The sequence below is a fragment of the Pteronotus mesoamericanus genome, unplaced genomic scaffold (genome assembly GCF_021234165.1).
Source record: "Pteronotus mesoamericanus isolate MK-2021 breed Mesoamerican mustached bat unplaced genomic scaffold, CSHL_Meso_final contig_78, whole genome shotgun sequence".
In the NCBI taxonomy this organism is placed as follows: Eukaryota; Metazoa; Chordata; class Mammalia; order Chiroptera; family Mormoopidae; genus Pteronotus; species Pteronotus mesoamericanus.
Window position 1 is genome coordinate 10849963 of NW_026555258.1, and position 18079 is coordinate 10868041.

Consider the following 18079-nt stretch of genomic DNA (forward strand, 5'->3'; position numbering starts at 1 on the left):
AGATTTTCAAAGACGCAGTGGCTGCCCCCAGCGCCGAGCTCTGGCCTGGCTGCATCTGCCTGCCACGGCAAAGCTCGGCACGCCTCGTCCCCTGGGGCACCACCGCTATCAGAGAAAGGCTAAGGGTCCTGCCTTGGGCTGGGACTGGCGGCTGGGGCAGGAAACCAGCTGCAGGCAGCAACAGGGAGGTGCTGGAGAGCGGAGCTCTGGGCTGGTAGAAATTAAAGGTCTAATAATTCTACTGGGGCTACTCTCCAGAAAGATGCTTGGGGTCAGTTAAAGTCACACAACCCTGGGTAGGAGTTGGCTTATAACTTGTACTCCTTTCCCTGTTGGAACCAACGGAGAGGGGAGACACATTTTTATTCTCCCTGTGCCTCGCCAACTCGCCAACTCACCAACTCACCGATCACACACCGGGCACAGCCCTATGAAGGAAGATGCCAGGGGCCTGAGAGGTTGGGGCTGAATGCTGAAAAGGCTCCTCAGTGCCTGCCTGTTCTTTCCCCTCCACAGCTCTGCAGGGACACGTTCTAACTGGCACCGGAATCCATCACTGTACCTGTGCCCAAGTGGAAAGGTGCGGTGGCTGGCATGGCTCAAGAAGTGGGACCTGGGGCCCCAAGAGACTGTGTCCTGTCCGTCCAGTGCCCCCACACACAGCCAGGAGGGCTTGCCCTTGCGAGCTGAAGCCTGCTCGGTTGCCGGTGACTCTGGGCAGGCTGAACCACCTCCCTCCCCTCCTCTTCTGCCCCAAAAGCTACCTCCCCCTGGAATTTCCACACCCTACTCCTGGCTTGCCCAGGAAAAGGAAACAGGGAACAGAAGACACCCGTGGGAGTAGAGAGGTAAGGAAGGGAAGCAGCTGCCCAGACTGGAGAGGATAAGGCCCTTCTTCCCCGGCCTCTGGCGATGCCCCTGTGTTCAGGGCACTGCCTGCTCTACCCGCCCCAGCCCCCAGCATAGCGCAAGCCCTACTTAGAGCAGATGTGCCCCTTAAGCGGCCCAGCCCCCTGCTCCTCCCCTCCAGATGTTCACCCTTTTCCTCACCACTGGGTTTCAGCAAAAACCAGCAGAAAATGCCTTTTGTATCGGACACCCAGGGGTTCCAAAAGCAGGGGGGGCGAGTCCTGTGGGTGGAGGAGCCACTTCTGTCCCCATCCCTGGGCATTCCACCGCCCGGGAAACAATGCCCACCTCGGCAAAGCGAGCCAGGACTTCTCGGCGAGGGCACTTTCTGCCCGGCCTCACCCCGGGGAGCAAAGCGAAGGGACCGCCCGTCGTGCCCCCCAGTCCGAGGCGGCCCCACAAGTTGCCGGACGGCGGCGTGGCATGCCCTCCCCGCTTGCAGCGTGCCCCGGCGCCAGCTCCCGCTTTGTCCCCGCGCCCTCCGGGGCGCATCCCGGGGCGGCGGCGCGAGGAGGCCAGGCCGAGAGGCAGCGGCGGCGGGCTCACCTCTCATTGTCCGCGGCGGAGGAGGCGGCGGCAGCGGCAGCGCTCCGGAACCCCGGCAGGATGTGGCGGAAGCTGTGGTTGCGGTCCAGCTTGGGCTGGCTCTTGGTGCGCTTGATGGAGCCCTTGAGGCGGCGGCTGAGGAAGCCCTGCGCGCGGGGCGACAAGAAGGGGAAGGGAAGGCGGGGTTAGCGCGGCGACGGCGCCGGGCCCGGGACCCACGCGGGACCCGCGCCCCGGCTCGGGCGGCCGCGCGGCCGAGGGCGGGCGCGGGCTCGGGCTCGGCCCCAGCAGCTCGCGGCCCGCGCCGCCCGCCAGCCCGCCGACCGAGCGCCGACGGCTCGGCCCGCGCTGCGCGGCCCAGCCCACCCCGCGCCTCCCGCCCGGCCCAACCTAGCCCGGCCCAGCCCAGCCCAGCCCGCCACGTCGCCCCCGCCCCCTAAGCCGCTGTTGCCATGGCGACGCAGAGCCGAGCCGCGCCGGCCGAGGCCGAGGAAGCCCGAGCCCCCCGGGCGCGGGAGCCGGCCCCAGCACGAAGGGGTGGGGCAGCGGAGGGGCGGGAACCCCCGGGGTCTTGGGCGGCCGCAGCCCCCTCACCTCTTTCAGTAAGGAGGTCACACGCCCCCCAACCACCTTGAGAAATCCACGCCCCCCACGCCGTTCCTGATTGACAAAGCACCTTCCTCCACCCTCGAGGTCGGTGTTCTCAGCGCCAGTGGTAGAGGTCGGGGAAACTAAGGCTCCGAGAGCAGGCGTGTGGTCCTCGAGGGGTCGGCCGGCTACGCTTGCCACCTGGACTCCTAACCTGGGTGCCTTTCCTTCCGCAGACGACCATCACTGGCCCTCAGGGTGGAACCCTTTGCCTGGAGCCAGAGTATACCAACAGGAACCACCACCTTGGGCTCAGGGTTCCTGATGCCTAGCTCAGGGAGGGTCCGAGGGGCTGAGGGTTTGCTGAGTAGCCCCATTGCCTGCTTCAACATTTGGAGCCAGGTCCCCGGGAAGTCTGGACCTTATCTAGAGGACAGCTGCCTGGCCCCATTCATGACCCACGGTGGGGAGAGTCCTGCTCCTGGCAGGAGTATGGCAGACCTCAGCTGGGGGGAGAGCGTTCGGGCCATTCGTTCATCTACCGGGATTCCCTGGACTCAGGACAGCTTAATCCCAACCCCAGCTCCAAGAGCCCCTGGCCCAATGGCGGAGACAGGCATTCGATACATGCGGGCTGAACAGTGCTTCTTTACAGGGAATGGGGAGATTTGGAGCCTCAAGGGGCCACAGCCTGGGGTGTTCAGAACTTGGAACACACAGGATGCTGGAGGGAGAGGAAAACTGGGGGGTGTGGGAGGTGGGGGGAGTGGAGCAGGGGGATTCCCTGAGGGGGTGGTCAGAGAAGGTTCTGGGATTCACCACCCCAGCCTCAATTCCAGGTGAATGGGATATTATCTTATTTTGAAATTAATATTGTACACGATCCGAACATCACATTTCATTCATCAAGCAATAGGGAGTAGACTTGGGGCCCTCGCTGGTCCAGGGGAAAAGGTGGACATTTGCTATAGATCAGGCCTCTCTGTCCCTCTCTGTGGCCCCAGCACCCTAGACATGACAAAGTTAAATGCTGGCTGTACACATCATCTCGTCCCCACATAAACAGAAAAACATTATCCCTTTCTGCAAAAGAAACCTTGCTCAGAGAGGCAAAATGAGTCTCCCAAGAGCCCTACCTACCTACAGCCAGAGCTTTTCCCATAGGACCCTCTCCTGCCCACCCTCTTCAAGCTTTCCCTTTTCCTTCCTTTCTCCCCTTACTTTTCCCTCCCACTCCATCTCTCACATCCATACGAGACCCATCCTGGTGGCTACCTGTCAGAATTCCTCACATCTTACAAGGCCCAAGTGAAATGTGACCTCATCCGGAAGGCTTCCCAGGCAGTGAGCCCAAGTGCCTCTCGCCTCTGCAGCCCAGCAGCATCCATGAAAGTGCTCTAACTGGCTGCATGCGGCTCACCAAATATCTCTCAGGTGTTAGCTGTAGGAGGGACCCTCTTCCAGAGGGGGACCCATAGGGCACCACCTGATGTAGAGGAACCAAAAATGGTGGCGGATTGAGGAACAGTAGACCCTCTGGGAGACACAACATGAAGGCAGGAACCCCAACCTTTCCACAATCTTCTGCTCTCCAAATCTTGGTCTTTTGCCAGGTATGGGGGTGGGGGGGTGGGGAGATGCACCTGGGTAACATGGATGGGCTCTCCTCTAACAGGTGTTATTGTCAAGCAAGTTCCCCCAACGGGCTTGTAATTTTTGTTTTTTATTTTCTACACTGATGGAAATTTCACCATTTTTACACTCATGTGGCACAAAGAACCAAGAAGCATGTTTCATAATTTAGGTAGCTCATTATGTAGCAATGTTGACAGCTTTATCCTATTTTTGAGTTAAAAAATTTTTTTCTTCTCCCTTCTAGGAGGTTGAGTGAGACACGTGTCACTTCCTCTCCCCATCTCTCCTAAGGTGACACTTAATGCTTCTCTGACAAGCAGCCTCCTCCTGGAAGCCTCCTCTGAATATACTCCCCACATACGCCCAAAGTGACCATGACCTTGGAGGCTCAAACTCTCTATCACATTCACTCATTTACCATTTATCAAAGTCCACTATGTGCTAGACACAGCAACCAAGGTAGTCATGAACACTAGGAGGTAAGCAATATACAGATTAAGAGGCAGAGAGTTCAGCCCTGGCTGGTATGGCTCAGTGGATTGAATGCCAGCCTGCAAAGAAAGGGGTTGCAGGTTCAATTCCCAGTCAGGGCACATGCCCCGGTTGTGGGCCATGTTCCCAGTAGGGGGTGTGCGAGAGGCAACCACACATTGGTATTTCTCTCCCTCTATCTCCCTCCCTTCCCTTCTCTCTAAAAATAAATCAATAGAATCTTAAAAAAAAAGAAAAAAGAAAAAAGGCAGAGAGTTCAGATCATGAGAAGAGTGATTCTTTAGGAGAACAGGGAGGAACCCCATTCACTTCCACACCACCCATGCCCACCCTTGTGTCCCCCGGAGAATCCAGCTCAGGTCCCTGCATATGGCCAGCTTAACAAATGTTCATTGTCCCTGAAAGCCACAGCTGGAAGGGGACTCAGATCCAAGACTGCGTTATATGGGGGAATGAGGCCTCAAGGTCCCACAGCAAGGCTAGTCCAAGATCCTGGACTCCAGTTCCCTGCTCCACCCAGCCTCGCAGCTTCCTTACTGACCGATTCATGGGGTGGAGGGCCAAGGGTGGCCCTTTTTCCAGTCCTGGACAGAGGGGGATGCTCCTTTTCTCCTATCCTTTCACGGGCAGGTCCCAAGACATGATTTCTGGAGGCGGGTGCAGCTCTAGAAGAGAGACTATCTGATCTTCAGGTCTGAAAATAGTGTTCTAGACCCAAGTCAAACTTTTGTGAAGGGACGTGGTCAAATCATGTCCCTTCTTTAAGTAAAATGGGTTCTAGAACTGCAGCACTGCCTGCTGAGAGCTGGGAGCTGGAGGCAGGCAAATAGGCCTCAACTCTGTCTCCACAGACTCCCTGGCTGGGGAATGGTGGGCAAGCCCCTCACTTCTCTGAGAAATGGGTAGGGGCTGCAGTGAGGATTAAATAGGACAGATAAGGCTCTGGACCTTGTTTCCATAGCCCTGGGGCCTGACTTTATCCCACCGTCTCCGAGGCCGATCCTACGTAAGCCGGCCCTGCTGATCACACCCCCTGGGCCAGCGCAAGTCCTCTCGCACCACTGTGCTCAAACCTTAACATCCACTGGGGGCAAATTACTAGTCCTTTCTGAGCCTCTGTGTCCCTATCTATAAAATGGCTGGTGATGACATCTATAGGGTTGTGAGATGGATTAAATGAGATAAGAGATCATCCGTAAAATGGTAACTACTAAGCAACTAAACACAGTTGTTGCCAGCTTTACTATTATTACTCATGTTGCCTCTAGCACAACCACTGGTTTCTGCTCCGAGGAGGTGTGTGGCTGCCATAGGTGCAAGCCTGTCTGGGCACCCCTGGGAGCTGGGCGGTGGCCTGGCATCCTGGTGTCGAGCCTAGCCAATGGGTGAGTCTGCTTGCAAAACGATGCTGGAGCCACAGGCTATCATCTGGTGTGGTAGTTTTGAACTCTTTTAAACAAACACTTTTTTTAAAGCAACCTCACAGAGATTCCGGAGGCAAAAAGTGCTGGCGTGGGCTGCTCAGGGGGAGGGCTCGGTGTTCATTCACTAGAGCAAGGACTGATGTCCCCAGCTCAGCAACCAGCCTGCACAGTCCGAAAGGGCGGAGCCTGTTCCCTCCCCAGATGGGGCACCCTGCCTCCACTAACACAGCCGTGTCCCATGTGCTTCTCAGACAGCTGTGTCACTGCACTTAGGTCAACTAAGGCCCCAGAGGCTTTTGCACGAGGCTGCTGCCTGGTGCCCCGCTCCCCAGGCCCACTCCCAGCGGTTCAGCGCTGACAGCCGTGTAGCCTCTGCCCCCTGTCTGTGACAGCCTGCTTCCCCTTTGGAAATTCTCTCACCCAGGGGATCCGCAGGACCCCTGGGCTTCCATCCATGTCATTGATAAAGTGCAGGGCAGCCCCGAGTGGAGGACAGAAGCCTGTGGGGTCTCCAGATGGAAGGACCCCAGTGCTCAGCAGCTCCCCCACCCCTGTTCCAGCTACCACGCCACTGTCCTGGCATCGGGCCCGCAGCCCTGCTCCTTCTCCAGGATGTCCAGAGACTTTCTCAAGGGCCTTTCAGAACTCCAGACACAGACTTCTTCACTCATCTGTTTCAGTCAATTTCAAGTGATGATGATGGTGATGATGATGATGATGATGATAAATTACCAGTTACTGCGCTCCTGCTCTGCCATGTAGCCCTGCCCCTGACGCTCACTGCACATGCTGCAAGGAGGGCCCAGTGCCTCTCACTGGGACTCCTGGGGAAGCTGTAAAAGGAGACTCAGAGAAGTTAAGCCACTTGCCAAGTGGCAGAGCTGACAGGCGGTAGAGCTGAGAGTATAACCAGCGGCGTTGTAGCCCCCCCACACACACACACATGCACACAGGCATATACACACTTGCACTGTGTGCACACACACAAGTCAAAGGCCAGAAGGAGAACTGACAGCTCAGCCCCTCCTCCCTACACTCAGCCCCAGGCACTGGCCTCTGGGTAGGAGGAAAAAAGGGAAGGTGCACTCTACCCCTGAGTTCCTGGGACTCGCAGGTGAGGACCCAGAGGCTCAGGGAGGGCACCTCGCCTGGTACCATCCTCATGTGTGCCTCATTCCCCAACCAGAAGGCAGCGCCTGGAGGTTTGCATTTCAGCACTGCCACCTGGGTATCTGGGAGCTGCTCGTTGCCCCTGGTCTCTGGGCCACTTTCCCGCCTGAACATAAAACACCAAGTACCATGCCTGGTTCATAGCAGGTGCTCTATGAAAGGCAAGTTCCTTCCCCCAACTCCACCATCTGCTTGGTCCTGCAGCCTCAACCCTACCTTCTTCACCTGCTCCCCTTTCAGTAAACGGACCCTGGGTCACTGCAAACGGGTGGGCGGGCCTGACCTGCCCGCTGAGCCCTCGGCTGCCCACCCTGGGCCCAGGGCTCAGGATGGAGCCAGCACCTCACCTCTGGGGCCCTCCGTCTGCCCAGGCCCAGCTCCCCCACCCGTGGCCAATTCTAAGGCTGGCACCCAAACAGAGATCCTTCAAGGCAGAAGCCTACTTTAACAGGCTTGTCTCTCAGTATCTTTCTGGGGCTTTGTGTAAATGCCAACAGCACACCTAAACAAACAGGAAAGGAAGGGGAAGATCCCATCCAGATACCGCTCCAAGACTGCAGATCTGCTGGGCACACAGGCTGGCAGGCAGATGGGGTACCTTGGCAGCTGGTAGTGACACCTCACCCCAGCAGGGCACAGGCTCCGGGAAGGAGCTGGGGACAGTGAGGAGTCCTGCTACCAGAATCACAGGGCGAGAGCCAGGAGGGCTCATGGCGGCAGTCAGGACAATGCCCATATGGTACAGACAAGGTACCAGAAGCCCAGAGGGCAGGGGACCTTCCCAGAGTCACCATGGAATGACTGTCCTCACCCGGCACCCCCACTTCAAGAACTTCCCAGGCGTCCATGTTTCCTCTTTTCAGGCCTCAGTCTTCCCGTCTGTATTGTGAGGGCTGGACTGGCCGATCACCAAGCTCCTTTGCAGCGCTGATAACTGATGGTTCTGTAAGGCTAGAGCAGCGGCCTTCCACAGCTGGGCTCCCTCACCCTGGCACGGACGGTACCAGCGAGTTCCCAGGCTTCACTGAGTCCTTCAGAGGCACAATTCCTCCTCCCTCCCTCCCTGTTCCTGGGGCTGTGCCCTCAGCAAGCTGTCAGGCCTCCTGGCCTCCTCCCCTGAGAGGTAGCCACCATCAAAGAAAGTCCCAGATGGGGAAGGACTCACTAATGGTGGAATGTCAGGCACGGTGACAGGTGAAACAGGGACCATATGTTAAGTCAGGATTAAGTTGGTGCCTTCTTGGTGGCCACCTACTCATGGGCCGTCCTATGCCCACAGGACCCTCCCTAACCCCCTGCCAATGCTCCCTTGAATGTAAGACCTCCTCACTCCTCACTACCCAGAGAAGGCAGACAGACTGCCTGCGTCACACAGAGAACCAGCTTGTGGGCCCTGAGAGCCGGGAGGCGGCTGGGCCCTGATCCTCAAGGATCATTCTTGAAGTAAAATATTACCCAGGTAACCACACCTAAACGTGTTCACCCGGAGAAAGAGGCAGGGCCAGAATACACACCAGTTCAAGGACATGCACGCATACAAAGGCACATGGGGGGAACATGCCCACCTAGAAACGTATGTGTAGACATACAAGTCACCCCACCACTACCGTAAACACGTGCACATTGACCAACACACATTCACAATCACAAAACACACCAACAAGCATACAAATACGCTGAAACAAGCTCACAAATACACACACGTACTCAGATGTCGTCAGGCACTCACAGAATTACACTGATATGAGGCCAAACACACAGGCCCCCATGGGCTCAAGTTCACAGCCACCACAGGAAGGGACAGCGTCTGCGTGAGCTCAAAGAGCTGGGAGCCTAGATCCTGGATCCCAGGGGGCCAAACGGCTCCATGCTGGTGACCCCACAATCGCCCTGCTTTGTGTGCAGGATCCCTCACGTTGTGCCCCTCTCTGAGGACGACCTGTTTGCTTCTCTCACACCCTGAAAGCTGGTCTTCACAGCTCCCTGAACGTGTGGTGTCTCAGAGCATCGAGGCCTGGCAGGCTGTTGAGCAGCGCCCCACGCCCCTCCAGAGCCAGGGACCCCTGCTCCAAACCTTTCTCCTTTGCCATCACCAAATCTGAAATGCCACCCTTTGACACACCTCTTTAGGTGCTAGGGTTACCTCAATCTCTAGGAATCCCAGGTAAAATACAAAGGCCTGTCCTCCCCTCCACCCCTCAGCAAGAAGCGTAGTAGCAGAGGGTTCCGCTACTTGTGGCTTTGGGCCTTAGGTCAGTGACCTAGCCATTTGAGCCCGTTTCCTCTTCTGTAGAATGGGAACAACAGTAGTCAGCACAGGTTCTTGTCACGAGTTATAAGATCATGCATGTAAAGAAATTAGCCCATTTCCCGGCACACAGAAAATGGTAGCTACTATCGTCATCACGGAATCACGGTCATTGTCATCATTTCTTTTTTTATTGCTTGGACTTTGACCACCAGAGCCAGCCAGACATCATTACCCAGAAGTAAACAAAGGGCAGGGAAGGGTGCTGGTCCGCGGCTCACCCAAGGCATGCTCCTTGAGCCTCACCATGTGCTGAGTCCTGGGAAGGCTGGTTTTTGGCCCTCAGGGTCCCCCAGCTGGAAAGGCAGTCCTGGACCTTCCCAGACACCTGCAGGATCCTCCTCACGGCTTTTGCTGCCTCCAGCCCTGCCACCCTTCCCCCATGCATTCTTCAAGTGCATCTAGGCAGATCCTCGAAAGAACAGATCAGATCAACCCCTGACCAGCTCCACCTCCTTGACCAGCTCCCCAGGGCTCCTGGGATAAAGGCCTAGCTCCTTGGTGAGGCCCCCAAGGCCCCTGGTGACCACCCCCTCCCTTTGCTCCAGTTCCCCTGGCTTCAATGGGACTTTTGAAATTGCCAGATTCCCCTGTCACAGGGCCCTGACACAGGCTGTTCCCGCTCTTTGGAGTGGAGGTCTCCTTTGCTCAGAGGGTCCAGCACACCCTTCAATCTCTCCTCACAGCTTCTCCCCAGGGGTCTCCCTGATGCCCTCAGATTAGGCCAGGTGTCTTTATAGACTTATCATGGTTGTAATTATACATCGATTTGTTTGATGTCCCCCTCCCCCGCAGGACTGTGGGAGCCATGGCAGCCGGGGGTCCCCGGTGCTGAACACTTGCCAGGTATTCCATAAATACTTCCTGAATGAATTAACAAATATTTATGATGTAAAAGAGAAAGTGACCTGGGAGGCTTTTTAAGGCATTTCACTGGGGGTCGATCTGGGCGGGCTTGCCGAGGTTCTTTAGGGCAGGGCGGCCACACACAGCCCCTCCAGGCAGAATCGCTACAAGAGCAGCGGTGAGGACAGCAGTGATCGCAGGTCTCGCTGACCGCCAAGTGACACACCGGAGCCCAGGCTTACAACATGGGCATCACCCCTGCCCCAGTGCAGAGGACTCCCAGGTAAAGGGGGCCCCTACGGAACCGTGAGAATCTAAAGGAGGTGGGAGGTGAGCCCGGTTGGGAAAAGAGTAGGGGTGTGAAGGTGGTGAGGGAAATAAAGACATTGGAGAGGTCTTCCTGGTACCTGCCAGTGCCCAGGACTGGGTAGCGTCAGTGAACAGAAATCAGCCACACGTGAGTCTCAGGCAGGGACATGACAACCCAGAGCAGCCAGGGAGTGACTCACTGCTCCATAAATCTTCCACCAGCCTTAGCATAATAAGCGCATCCCAGAGGTCTGGATGGCCAGACACTTCATCAGCTCTTTAAGCCCTCGGCCAGCTCTGACCTCTTGGTGGGGAGGGCGGCGCGGGGGCTGCGTGGCTTGTGGGGAAACCGACTCCATCAGGGAGCCTCACCCCTGCAGCAGGACCTCTCCTTCCTCCCTCTGCCTCCCTCCACTCCTGTCAGAGGTCTCCGTACAGGCCAGTCTTGCCAGGGTGACTCACTGATTTCGGCACTCGTCCCCCATCAAAACCTGTACTCTGAGCACTCTGTGTGAGTGAATGCTCTCAGCAGAAGCCACCCCACAGAGTGACCGAAGAAAAAAGAAAAAAGAAGAAAAGCAAAAAACACGTTCAGAGCCAGGAAATCTGGGTTCAGCTCTGCTAATTAATAATCATGAAGACTATTCCAACATGCTAAGAGTAAGCCAGATGTGTTTATGAAGCCCTCTCTAAGCTCCAGGCACTATATTAAAACTTTATGTGACTTACCTTGCTTAATTCTCACAACCTAATGTGGAGAACGGAGGCTCAGAGAGGTCAAGCAACTTTCACAGGGCCACACAGCCAGCAAGCGGCAGAGCTGGAGCGGCAGATCTGGGTTCAACCCAGGCAGTTTGCCCCAGAGCCCAGGTTCTTCCTTATTCCATCACTGCACTATGAGGCTCCGAGCAAGCATGTTAGCCTCTCTGACTCAGTTGCCCCATCGGTACAATGAGGGAATTGGTTTAGCTGATCCTCAATCTTTTCCAGCTTGGGCAGGACAACTTCCCCCTCCCTGGTGCCCCATCTGCAGGTGACAATAAATGGGAAGGCACCCTCTGAAGACAACAGCTTGCCGGAGGAAGGTACTGATGGTGGGACTTCATCTCTGTGCTGGGCCATCAGGGGCTTCCGTGGCATCAGATGGCCCTACCCTGCCCTCCCAGGCACCCAGCCTGCCCGGGGTAGCCCCGGAGCAGAAAGGCAGGGAAGCGGTGTAGCGCACCAGGGGCCGTCAGGAAGCACCAGGAGCCCAGGGTGCTCCCGTCCCGGGGACCTGTAAACACCAGTGGGAGGGAGAGGCGGGCGGCAGGCCCATAAATCCCCCTGAGTGAGCAGTGCTTTTAAAAGCCCTTTTCACTACAGGAAACAAAACGCACTGTTTTGGGAGAGGATTTTATAGGCTATTTCTGCTCCTGGGTGATTTACCACCTGCAGGCCAGGCTTACCTGGGAGTCCTGCTCTGAGGGACCCTGGGAGCCCATGGGTGGAGTAAAGGTCAATTTCAAGGCAAGGGCTGGGGTCCTTGAGGGACCTTGCCACCGGGGTGGTCTGGGTGACTTGTTCTGACCTTTCCTCCCAAGACGCAAGAAGTGGGGCTCTCAGAAGCGGGGAGGTAGATGCTTGCCCCTCCTCTCCTCACCCTGCACTTGCTGATTTACTTCATTTACTTCCTCTCACAGGCCTTCACTCCATAAGTCCCTCCCTCCGGGTACCTGGCCCCAGTGCCCCGCATTCAGGCACGGAGGTTAGGACAGGCAGGGACAGGGGTGTGGGGGTGGCCTCAAATGCAGCTGGGGGAGTGGGTCCCACCCCTAGGAGCCATCTAAGGTACCGAAGCAGAGCAGTAAAAATTATGGTTCATCATAGATATTCTCTAAGCAATTCCACAGGAAAAGTTACTCATCCCAATGTGGGACCTTGTGTTGGAAACAGCTGTCATCACTACCACCTCCAAAGGGGGCCTCCTGGCTTGGAAGCAACTGCTCCTGGAAGACTCAGAGATCATTATGTCTGCAATCTAACCCAAATGTCACTTGATGTGACAGAGGCAATGACTTTATTTTCATGCCATGGGGGAAGGGAATGAAGGCATCTGTGCTAGCCCCCTACACCCAATCTCCTGAGCCATCTGGGAGAGGGGAGGGGACCTGCAGGAGCCACAGGGTGAGGCAGGAAAGGGGAGCAGCTCCCTCCTACCCCAGGGTGGCCACCTTGCACAAACACCTTATGACCAGTAGGGGGCAGGCCAGCTGGAGGCAGGGGCAGGACAAGATGAGGCCGGGAGATGGGGAGGTGCAGGTTCCTACGCCAGCTCTGTCCCTGGTTGGCTGTGTCACCTCAGACAATGCACCTCCTCTCGCTGGGCCTCAGTGTTCTCGTCTATAAAACGGGAAGAATAACAGCACTGACTCGCAAGACTGGGCTGTAAGCTATGCACCAGGCTCTGGGAGACCTTCAAATCCACACTGGCAAGCTGAGTGGTCTTCAGCAAGTTCTCCACTTCCTATCTGCCTTGATTTTGTCACCTTCAAAAAGTGGGATGTGTTATTTGTCCCTGGAGTCGTGAATACTAAATGAGACGATGCCTGGAGAGTGTGCGGCACAGGGCCTGACCCAGCGGACTGTGCAAAATGAGCCTCACAGCCCCCACTGCACACACAGCAAGGAGCGGGTAGGGCTGGTTCCAGCCCGGGCAAGCCAGGCTTCACGTCCAAGCTCTGACCACCATCCAGCCCCTCCCAGAACATCTGCTTTCCTCCCTCTCAGAGCAGAGGTGAGGATGGAGCAGGGCCCCTATAACCCTTCAAAGCACCACCACGGTCAGCGTCTAACTGGCCAGCCCTGGTCACCACAGTGCAGCGACACTGCTTGTAGCCAGCACCCTGGCCCACCTCAGCCTGAGCCCCTCCTCCTGCTGGGAGGCTGCCTGGGCTCCAGACCTTGCTTCCCTCCAAGGTCCCTGACTTGGGTCCCCTTTCAGAGGTCCCCCAGGTCTCTGAACCCAGACTCAGGCTCAGTCGGTTCAGCTACCAGTGCAAGGCACTCCCTGATTTGAGCTGCTCCCTCCACCCAGTGGTGGGGCCTGGGTTTGTTTAGCTCATCTGGCCCCCCTGTGGCCCTGGGGTAGGGGACACAGGACGGAGGGGAGCCCACAAACCGCTGGGACTTCAACTCTCTTCTGGGAGTAGCCATCCAGGTATCGACTTGCTGCGCTCTGCTGCCCCCAATTGGCAGAAAACAGCCCTGCACAGTCACCAGCTCCTACCACATGGGAGCTTGGTCCCCTATGTCTCAGACACTCCCTGCAATAACTCTTCACCTCCCAGGGCAAGAACTGAGCTCTAGAAGCTCTGTCAGGGGCAGTGTCGTTTAGGGGCAGGAGATGAGGGGTGCAGAAGGGAGGGCCGAGGCTCTGGGGGAGGTGAGGGGTAGAGGTAAGCCCCACCCACCGGAAAGGGGAACAGGGTGTGAACACTGGCTGAATGCTTCCCTTTACCAGGCACTGAGCCCTCGCAGCCACCCGTTGAGCCAGGGGCTCCTGTGCCCATTTACAAATGGGGAAAGAGAGGCTCAGAGTTGGGCAGCTTGCCTGAGTGGCCCCATGGAAAGAAGCCATGGGGCCAAGGTTCAAACCCTGCCTTGTCCTGGGTGTACTGCTGGGAGATGCCAGCACTACACCTGTGGGGGGAGGGGCTGGGGCGGGGTGAAGAGAGGAAGAAAGGTCCCCAAAGAGCATCCCACCTGCCAGTCACAGAGCCTGACATTCCGTCTGAATGTCTGAAAATCCGATTGATAAGGCTCCTTTTGTGCAAGGAATGTATAACAGGAATTCAGCCATTGATACTTTTGTGGGGATCTGTTTATCAGACTCCTGCTGACCACCAGGCTCCAGGGCAGGGCTTGGGAAACAGTTTACAGGAACGGCCTAGAGGTGCCCCTGGAAGATCCAGGGCAGAAAAAAAGAGGGGTGTCCCAGGCTGCCCTCCTTTCCTTCCCGCTCCACCCTCCCCTGACAAGCAGCCTCCTTCAAGCTGGCACCGCCCAGGATGAGGCAGCAGATTCCGGGTTCTTTAAAGTGGGTTCTTCCCTCCACCCCTGCAAAGGGCACTCTGAGCCCAGGTGGGGACACAGGTGGGCCCCTGACAACCTGCTTGAGCAACCTGCTTGCTTGCTCCCCCATCCCTCACCGCCCACCCCAGTCCTGGTCGCAGCCGCGGAAGGAGCTCCAGACTCTCCTGGCCTGGCCAAGGATGCTGCTCTGAGAACACGCTGCACTCCAGGTCCCTTCTGGTCAGCTCTGGCCCATCTCACGTCCCTCTCTGGGGACCCCGTGCTCCTCTTAATACAGCCTCAGATCCTCTGTGCCCTGTGCACTGTCCTGAGCCTCCGTCCCTCCCACTCCCTCACATTCCACACGTCAGCCCTCAAACTGCTCCCAGGCCCCGCTCTCACCTGCTCGTGCAGGGGCTGTCCCAGCTGCCTGGGGTGTCCTGTCCCCTCCCCTGCCTGGGAATCACTTCAGCAAGCCCCAGCTGACCCCTCTGTATTTTTTCAGGTAGCAACTACGTTTTAATCCTCTTTGTGTCAGTATCCTGCACAGGTCCCAACACACAGTTGTTCATTAAAAATTTATTAAAAGAAAGAAAAATGGAAGGCAGACAACGGAGGGAGAAAAATTAGTTCACACCCACGGCAGGACTCGCAGACCAGAGCTTGACCCCCAGCTCTGCTGCTCACCAGCTGTGTGACCCTGGGACAGGACCGCCCCCGCCCCACCCACTCTTGTTTGCCTGATCTGTAAATTGGAGCAAATGAAACCACCTTCCTCTTTCTTCATGGGGCGGGCAACCTCCCAACCCTACCAAACACCACCACCTGCCCTCGGTTCTGAGCCTCGGACCCTGGCCTGGCCTCAGGTTCAGGAGGCTCCAAACGGCCCCTGGCTCCACGTCCTGCCTTAAAGACTCTCTGTGCCCGCCCTGGCTACCCGGGACAGCTCCTGGCCTGGGTTGTCTGTGTGACGCTCCCACAGCAGGAAAGGGGGCCTCTCTCCCTCGAAGGTGGGCGCAGACCAAAATGAGGGTAATTTTCCTATTGGGTTTGAATAGTTTATAACAATTAGGGTCCATAAAAGGCAGGCATGGAGGGGGATGGAGGGTGCGGGGCCTGCCCTCTCCGCCCAGCCTCTCATCTGTGGAACACCAGCCAGGCACCGGCTTGGGTGACTCCAGCTCAGAGGGCACGATTGAACAAGGGACACTGGCCGTCGCAGGCAAATTCCTGGTACTGTGAGGAGGACACTGGGGCACCCACTCACAGGACCCCCATCCAGGGTCCAGCACTACTGCCTGGTCAGTCACAGGCAGTCATGGCTGACATCCCTCCGCTGGTTTGTGGGCCACAGGCATAGATGTGTCCCACAGAAACATGCATTTGAGATGCGCCAGAGCAGCCTGGAGTGGTGGAGGGAGCCCCAGCGGGTATTGCAGGCAAATTTTCCCTCTCCGAGCCTCTGTTTCCCCACATGTGCAGCCACAGAGCTGGCTCATCTAATCTGTGAGCCTGACCAGCTTTTCTGTCCCCTACCCCAATGCCCAGTGGAGTCGCCTCAGCTGAGAAGAGCACGCAGGCCCTGTGGGGCAGAGAATGCAGCTCTTCTGCCCCTCAAGCCATTCCTCCTCCTCCAGGCAGCCTCCAGCCCAGACTGCAGGTCAAGCTGTAGCGGGTGCTGGGGCTCAGTGGCCAGGAGGGGGCAGTGTGCTGATGCTGGGGAGGGAGCTAGCAGGGGCCTCCAAGTGCCGTCAGACCCACAAATATCCCTTCCCTCAAGCCCCGTCCCCCAGAAAACATGAGAAAGACGGGGAGGAAGACTCAGCTGCAGGGAAGGGAGGGCAGGAAGGAGCAAGGCCTTAGGTGCATTGGGCGGGGATTGGAGATCTAGGCTCATCCCAGGCCCAGCCCCAGGTGGCTCGTGTGACCTCGGGAGAGGACGCTCCACTCTCTGAGTGTCAGTCCCTCCTTTGCACAGGGAAGGGCTGGACCAGATAATTTCCAACAGCCTTTCCATCGTGGCGCTGAAGGGGTCGCCCACAGGTCTGCAGTTTGTGCCTGTTTCTCTGTGGCAGAGGGAGAAAAATAGACAGCTGACACTTGAGGAAGGTGCAGGGATGCTGCAGGAGTGGGAGGGGCGAGCAGCTGGGGAGACCCAAAATCCGTCTCCTGGGGACCTCTGGCCTCCTGGGGATCTCTGGCTTCCTGGGGATCTCTGGCTGGCATCTGAAGGCTTTAATCCGAAGGCTCCACCTGCTCACTTTTCTCTCTAGGCTCCTCTTTTTCATGCTTCCAGCTCATCCAACACACTACTCACATGGGGCCATTGGCTTCTTCCTCTTCAGTTAGATCCCCTCTAACTGGAATACTCCTGTCTCTTTGTTCCCGTCAAACTCCTACACATCCTTCAAAGCCCAGCCCCAGAGATCCCTCCTCTAGGAATTCTTTCCTACCCTAACTGCCCCTTATTCTGGGTCCTCACAGCACCCCAGGCACACCTCCATCACAGCTCCAGAACTACCTAGGGTGTGACAGTTGAGCATCCAGTAAAAAGTGGGTGGTTGAAAGGAACCAGACTCACTTCTAGAAGCATCTGCAGTCAACCTAGTACTGAGTTTATCTGCAGTTTCCGCCAGCCCCCTGAGTCTTCCCCTCCCTGACACTTCTTCTCCATCTCGCAAAAAATAGCCGTGAGACCTAATTTCAGCTAAACCTTCAAACACAACTCTCCACTTTCAACTTTCCAAGGAGGAATCAATTGGCTGTCAAGTTTCCCAGAGCCTCTGACACTCCTCCCACACCCCGGCCCTGCCGGCTCTCCTCAAGGTCGGCTCTCCTCAAGGTCGACGGGAAGGATGGTGGGGGGCGGGAGGACCCAGCCCACACCCGGAGAGTGCGGGCCGGGGAAGCCAGTGGGCTGAGGGGACTCAGGGGGGGACCTTAACAGTCACCATCTCCTTACCCCCAGATTAAACCATGAATTCGTCTAACATGGGGTGGCAGGTAAGAGCACACTGCTTTTGCTGAGGGTCCCTGGGCCTCGGGAAGGGGAGTGGAACTGTGCAGATCCAGGCCCCCCAGGGCCTGCCTTCCTACCCTCCCTTTGGCCCGCTCCCCCTTCCAGGGTTCCCTGTTAGTGCAGTGAACACAGACCTCAGTTTGAATCTCAGCCTCACCATCTCCTTGGAGCCTGAGGGCTGAAGCCAGAGAGGGCAGGGAATCCCCTTTGTCACCTGTTTCCAGCTCACTTCTCCATTCTACCCTCATCCAGGGTGCCCCACAGCTCTCAGGGGCCAAGCACCACGTGGCCCTGGGGAAACCACTCTCCGACCCCCTAACTTGACCTGAAGGTGGAAGGAGGTTGCACCTGGTGGGCAGAAAGTTCCATATCTCGCCCAGGTCACCAAGCTGAGAGGTTCAGCCTCAGGTTTGCTGACTTTACAGCTTATTCGTTTAGTTCCTGCTTCAAAACATTTCAGTGCCAACTGTATGCCCAAGCCACACACTGCCTTACAAAATCCACTCTCCTCATTTCACAGAAGGGTAAACTGAGGCTCTCCCAGGGTCCCAGTCTCCAAGAGGGAGAGGTATAGCCAGCACCAAGATTCTGATGTCCTGTGGGGTGGCTGCAGTCCTAGGCTGGCCCACCAAGGGGTAAGAGCCACCTGTAGGGATGCAAACAGCCCCGACTCAGAAGTCACCAGGTGGGTGGTGACCTTGGACAATCCAGCCCCTCAATTTTCATGGGAGAGGGAAAGAGAATGAGTTCTACAGACCCCAAAACGCTGATTCTCCATTA

The 18079-nt window shown here is 57.0% G+C and overlaps 1 protein-coding gene across 7 annotated transcripts in view; it reads right to left on the minus strand.

Annotated features, from left to right (window-relative positions):
- Positions 1–18079, minus strand: part of DAB2IP (DAB2 interacting protein) — a 183438-nt gene that overhangs the window by 75961 nt on the left and 89398 nt on the right. For all 7 annotated transcript variants that reach the window (XR_008530062.1, XM_054584448.1, XM_054584453.1 and 4 more), the window contains exon 3: positions 1456–1601. Coding sequence is in view for 6 of the 7 variants with exons in the window: in XM_054584448.1 (XP_054440423.1) it covers positions 1456–1601 (146 nt within the window). In the remaining variant the exon portion in view is untranslated. The remainder of the gene's footprint in view (positions 1–1455; positions 1602–18079) is intronic.